The sequence below is a fragment of the Octodon degus genome, unplaced genomic scaffold (assembly GCF_000260255.1).
Source record: "Octodon degus isolate 3935 unplaced genomic scaffold, OctDeg1.0 scaffold00007, whole genome shotgun sequence".
NCBI lineage: Eukaryota > Metazoa > Chordata > Mammalia > Rodentia > Octodontidae > Octodon > Octodon degus.
This window is the reverse complement of record NW_004524583.1, coordinates 25,683,460-25,689,873: the sequence shown is the minus strand read 5'-3', so window position 1 is coordinate 25,689,873 and position 6,414 is coordinate 25,683,460. Positions and strand designations below refer to the sequence as shown.

Sequence of the window (6,414 nt, the reverse complement as noted above, 5' to 3'; positions counted from 1 at the left end):
GAAGAAGAAGAAGAAGAAGAAGAAGAAGAAGAAGAAGAAGAAGAAGAAGAAGAAGAAGAAGAAGAAGAAGAAGAAGAAGAAGAAGAAGTTGTTGAAGTTGAAGTTGTTGTTGCTGCCATATTTTGAGTCCTGGAGTTTAGGGAGAGACTTAAGGTGTTAGAATATCAGTGTACATTGCAGCCTTACCATGGAGGAGGAAGAAGCAGGAGCTAATGCAGGAAGCCATATGCCTGGATCACCAAAACTATTATGAGAACAAGTTTGGTGAAGTCCAATGGCTCTCTAACCTGCTTTGAGTCTACTGGAATGGTTCTGTAACCTTTTATTGCACTGGAATAGTTCTAGATGCTTCTTTGATTCTACGTAGGTATGGGCAATGTACCTCTGCCATGTCCAAGGGCTCTGTGGTTAAAGGACCTTTTGTGCCTGAGGATACTCATCACTCTAACCCCTAAAACAAACATCCAGAGAACCATATGAATAAAATGCTTTGTGTTTGATAACTTTTTTTCTTCAAAAACATATATTTGATAATTTTTGAAGGAGATAGATGATCATTTTAAGTAATTTCCTATTTAAAGAGCTGGAGTGGTGTTAACTGCAGGCTATCAAGCCACACCTGCAGGCAGTTCTTGGGCCCAGCACTCTGGTTACTCGTGAATGATGAGGACTCAGATTCACTGAATTACACTGAATCTACCTTTGTGTGCCCATATGGTGCCCACTTTGGGGGGGGAAGATAGTATGGACTGTCACCAGCCATATGCCTGGTAATATTAGAGCTTTTTAGTCACCCAGTGGTATGGCATAATACAGAAAAATAATGGAGATAAAGCACCAGCTCTAACCAGTGGCCTGCTTTGAACCTCCTGCTGGCCCATCCTACCTTTATAAGGCTAAGAAGTTGTGTAGTTTGCCTCTTTGGACTTGCTCTATCCACCTTTGCCAGGCCGTTGGCAAGACCTCAGTCAAACAGAATGGGAGAAGACAAAAGAATCTGACTGATGCCTGTGATATATGCGTGTGTCCATCACCAAAATTAAAGGATAAATTGGCTCAAAGTGTAGACACTTGAGAAAGCACATTGAACAAAGACATCGATTCTGTTACATTTAGGAAGAAAAGAGAACAGTGTAAATCTCCAACCTGGACTGACCCTCCCACCCCCCAGCCTGCTTGCCAGAAGAAGCAGGGAATTCAGCTCAGCACCCCATGAGGCAAACACAGAAAAGGAGATGAGATAGGACAGGGATGCTTCCAGGCCCTGGAGACACCCAAGAATACACCACAGACACCTAAAAGGCTGAGACCACTAAGATGGAAGATGGCCAGAAAACTCTAAACACAGATGATCCTTGGGATCTTCCTGCCTAACATCCCCTGCCTTCTCTCCCTTCCTATGAAAGAGATAACTTCTCTTTGTTTGGAAAGGAAGGCTTTATTGTGCTCTCTGCCTAACCCAGGCACAATAAATTCCATGCCATGTTGCCCTTATGCAGCCTGGTGGTCTCTGCTGCTTACGTATGCTACAAGCATCAGGTCAACCCTCCTTCATCCTGAATATCTGCTTTTGTTTTACAGCCTTCAACATCCTGGTCAATGTTGGTGTGGTGCTGACCTACCCAATTCTGATCTCCATTGGGACAGTGCTTAGTGTCCCTGGAAATGCAGGTACTGGCCCTGCGTGGCATGTGCAGCTTCTGACCACCCCCATAAGTATCTCCTTCATGTTTGCTTCATCCTCTGACTTGTTTCTTCTAGTAATTGTAAATTATGCCCCTTCTCTCAGAAGATGTTTTTAAATATCATGAAGGTGGCAGACAACAGAATAACTATGCAGCAGATTTAAGATTTGCAGCTACAAAAACACTGTTTTTACTTCGTTGTGCTTTTAGAATTAAATACCAAATGTATCATTTGGGTTACATGTAATTTCCCTGACAACCTATTTTCATGGTATTTTTAGAGGAAGTTCTATGGAAACAAAAGACATGCCAGCATTGGACTGAAAAGAACACATCCCTAATGAAAGCGCAGGAAGCGAGCAGGGTGTGGGCTCCTTAGCATGCTGCCCGTGGGGGGCTGCCGAAGCTTCCTCTTAGGCAGAGCACATGGCCCGCCGGGAAAACCAGGTTAACTCTCTTCTGGGGCAAGAAGAGATGTTATTTTCCCAGGATGATCATTCTGGTGAAACCTGCCAGTAAAACTACTCATGAAAAGCCATAATCTGGATAAGAGTTCATTTCTTCCAACTTTAGAATTCTGTGATTCTGAGTCTTGAGAAGCCATCTTTCTTTTCTTCAGGACAAACAGCAAACACTTATTGAGCTCTTATTATGTGATAGGATTGTAAATAAGATAGCAAAAACTACATTGTTGTTCTCTCAAGAGTCTTACACCTCAATTTGGAAAAGAAAAATCAAACAATACCCACATGAATGACACTAGCATCCACTGCAAGCTCAAGCAGTAGATAGGTCCTTTTTTTTGCCATAATTTTATTGATAAACAAATAGCAATAAGACAGTTTCAAATCAAATAGGTAGGACAGTTTCAATAATTAACACACTGCATACATTCTTCTTAGTGGTTAATTGCTGTACAAGATGCGGACTTGATATCCTATTTGCAAACACCATTAGAACAAATCCCTCTATTCATTAAGAGAATGTAACTATATATCTATCCTAACCACTTTGAATACACAGATACAAAATGGACATTCATCGGTACATCCTTTTTTTGTTAAGTTCCGTTATTTGAATATTATAGGTGTGTAAACTCAGCAAAATATTCCAAAAGAGTCCAGTAGTCCATAATAGTATTGGGTCTTCCACTTAACTGGCAATGTCAGAAATTGTTGACCCGAGTCCCCTATAGCTCAACATAACAGCATGGCTTTATTTCTTATATTTCTTTTTTATACTTTTCTTCTGTATGGTTAAGACCAAGGTAAAGCAGGACCTATGCAACAAGAGTTGTAGCTTTTGGGTCTGATAAGGTCAGTGAAATCCCCTCAGGATTTATCCTGAGATCCTGTACCTCCGATTGTAGAACCTTTGTCAGTGTCAGCCATGTGGATGAGTCACGGCCATTGCTTGGCCAGTGTGCTCTCTGTGAAAGCCTGAGAGAATGTTTTCTCTCCATGTGACTCTCCTTAGGCACACTCTACATCATCGATCACTTTCCTCTTTGGCCCCATAATCTCCTTGATCAGAAAATTTGGGGCACTACCGAGTTACATGACATTACAGTGCAAGTTCTCATATGTCCTTAATTGACCTTAGAAGGCTAGGGCCAAAAAGTTGGCTTTCCTTGTAGCCCTCCTTTTTCTCTAATTTTGGTCTGCAAACTTAGGTTGTTAAACATCCAGAAGACAAGCTTGTTGTTATTATCGAACAACTTAGGTTGTTAAGCTTAACCTCACTATCTATCTGCATATCAAACATGTTAGGCATAATATGGTAGATAGGTCCTTTTGAATTATGGCTCCCAAAGCCTCTGACTTCTTGGATGGCTGAACGCCAGGAAACTTCCAAACTCTTTAAAATAGGTGGTATCTCTAGTGCTCTCTTCTGAAAGCAAAGCATTTCACTTGTGCATCTTGGAGCCCATGAAGGAAGGATTCTTGCTAATTCTTGAGGTTTTGTCAAGGCACCTTTCCTAGTGTCATTATGCAAATTACTTGGCTTCTTTTTAACACTGATCTTTTTATTTTATTTTATTTTATTTTATTTTGTGAGAAACTGTATTTATACACTCAAAGAAATATAAAAATAGAATGCTAATTAAACAAAGTCAATGATATAATTACATTTGAAAGACGGGCAGGGGTTGCTGAGAGCCATTAAAATCTCCAGTTACCATAACTGAATAAAATAGTATCCAAAAGTGGTAAATCTAGAAATCTTAGTAAAAAAAATATGTTATTTGAAAAAACAACCCAGGAGAATATAAGTGACAACAAAACGAAAATAATCACTTCTGATTCTTTAGCCCAGTAGAGCATTGTTTAGCCCAGTAGAGCACTGAACACTGATTTTTTTTAGCAACTCTGCTTTGCTCCAGATTTACAGGCATGTCCTTTCTGACAAAACTTAAAACTTTTTAGATGGGCTTTTTACTCCTGATTTTCCCTATAAATCTGTCTAAAAGCATGAAATAATATGCCGCATAGCCTTAGTATTGTGCTGTCTGGAAATTTTCTCCATGGGATTAATCAGATCAGTCTTGCACAAAGTCTTTGAACGTGGGCAAACATAGACAACTTTTCTGCCAGAGCGTAACATACATGGCCTTGAATCCAACTACCAAGGTAGTCCTTGTTTCCAACTGAGGCCTCCTGAGTCAAGCCTGTACTGTCTCCAATTTTATGAGCATTCTGGTCTTCAGAGCTGGTGCTAGCCTCCCATCAAGCTTGAATGACAGCATTCTAGGGTTTCTCTAGTCTGTATCTCCAAGCATGTCTTAACTCCTTCCACAAACCAGTTCCGACAGCTTCTAAGCCACGTGGTCAGGTAGAGTCACAGTGATGACCCCATTTCGCTGATTACCAGAATCTATCTTAAGCACATTCTCATCCCTAGAAAGAAATACTCATTACTTAAGGATAAGTTTGTTTTGGCTCAGAGTTTTTAGGGCATTTAGTCCATCTTCAGCTGACTCTAGTGCAGGAAGGGCATGGTAGAGAGGTCTGACAGAGGAAAGCTATCTGCTCATGCTGGCTAGGAAATAGATAGCGAAAGGAGAGCTAGGGAGGGAGCTGTATTCTTCCAGGTTGCACCCTCAGAGACCCACCTCCAACCTGGCCCTATCTCCTAATAGTAAATTAGCTATAGCTCTGCCATGATCCATTCACTTCATTAAGCCCCAAACCTGACCACATGAGGCTTTAATGGGGTGTTCTCCATCTAAACTATAAAGCTGTGTTGATGTTGAAATAATAGAAATATTTTGGGACAGACAAAGGGTTCTTGCAAAACATTGTGACTATGTTGAATGCTACCAAATTCACTTCAATATGCTAATTTGTATTCTAAGAATTTCCCCTTTAAATCTTGTAAAAGGACTGCATATACAAATTTGACTCATTTGAAAAATCTTTGATGAGGGCCAGCCAAATAGCTCAGTGGATTAAAGTGTCTGCAAGTAGGTACAGGGGCTAGAGGTTCGATCCCCCGGGGCATGCTGAAATCGCAATTGAGACCGAGTGGGGTGGTGCGCTCCTGTAATCCCAGTTCTTGGGATTACAGGTGGATCACTCACTATAAGTCCAATCTAGTAGTGAGACCCTGAACACCCTGTACAACCCTCCCTAAAAAAATGCCGAGAGAGAGAGAGAGAGAGAGAGAGAGAGAGAGAGAGAGAGAGAGAAACGAAAAATCCTTGATGATCTAGTGAAACTGGATAAAGATGAAGGGTTTCAGAGGAGAGTATTAAAAAGAAAAAACTGGAGAGGTCATTAAACCAGATGATGTGGAATTTGAGCTAAGCCTTGAAAGGTAAATATAATTTAGAGAGCTGGATTGGAAAACAGACACTGATTTAATATGGAAAACACAAACACTGGCTTGAAGTCTTGGGGAGACCTTGAGAAATGGCTCTGACTTGGTCGCTGGTTTTCAGAGAAGTTTAGAAACATTCATACATGTTTGTATGCATCATAGATAAGATATTTTTCCTCCACAGCTGTGGATCTCCTGAAGCAGGAGGTGATATTCAATGTCGTCCGCCTGGCCGCCACGATCATCATCTGCATCGGGTTCCTGCTGATGCTGCTGCCTGAGGAGTGGGATGAAATCACTCTGAGATTCATCAACAGCCTGAAGGAGAAGAAGAGTGAGGAGCATGTGGAGGACATGACCGATCCCAGCATGCACCTGCGGGGCAGAAGCAGGGCCAACGGGACCGTGTCTATCCCACTGGCTTAAAGAGGGACACAATCTAAATGCACGTGTATGTATATTCTGTGAATATAAAATTTTCTCACTACCTGTACACTTAAATGACAATATTCACTCATAATTTGGATAAACCATATGTGAAATAATGCCAACAATAAAAGTTTACATTTATATGCTTACTGAGGAGCTGGTGTAAATAATCATAATAAATTTTTTTAATTAAAACATATTTGTCCTTCTATTTATTCTCTCGGGAATGAGGATTTCTCTCCCAAGTCACAAATTTTCTTGAAAATTGGAAATTCATTTAAATCATAGTATCACATTTTCCTTAACTGGAATGAAGGACTTTTCATTCAGGCAGAAAGAGTTGTCTATAGAAAAATGTCTGCAAAGATTCACACTATATTTTAAGTCCAGTGGAAGCTTGAATGCTGTGTCCTGCATAGCTCTCAATGTTCCAAGAAAAAAATCATGTGAAGATGAAGAAATGAAGAGAGGCAAAAGCTGG

General features: G+C 40.6%; 1 protein-coding gene across 1 annotated transcript in view; it reads left to right on the top strand.

Annotated features, from left to right (window-relative positions):
* The window catches only part of Slc35f4 (solute carrier family 35 member F4), a 24,383-nt gene extending 18,242 nt beyond the window's left edge, over positions 1–6,141 (top strand). The window contains exons 5-6 of the mRNA XM_023703947.1: positions 1,582–1,671; positions 5,689–6,141. Coding sequence (XP_023559715.1) covers positions 1,582–1,671; positions 5,689–5,930 — 332 coding nt within the window. The 3' untranslated portion in view covers positions 5,931–6,141. The remainder of the gene's footprint in view (positions 1–1,581; positions 1,672–5,688) is intronic.
* The last annotated feature ends 273 nt before the right edge of the window (positions 6,142–6,414 follow it).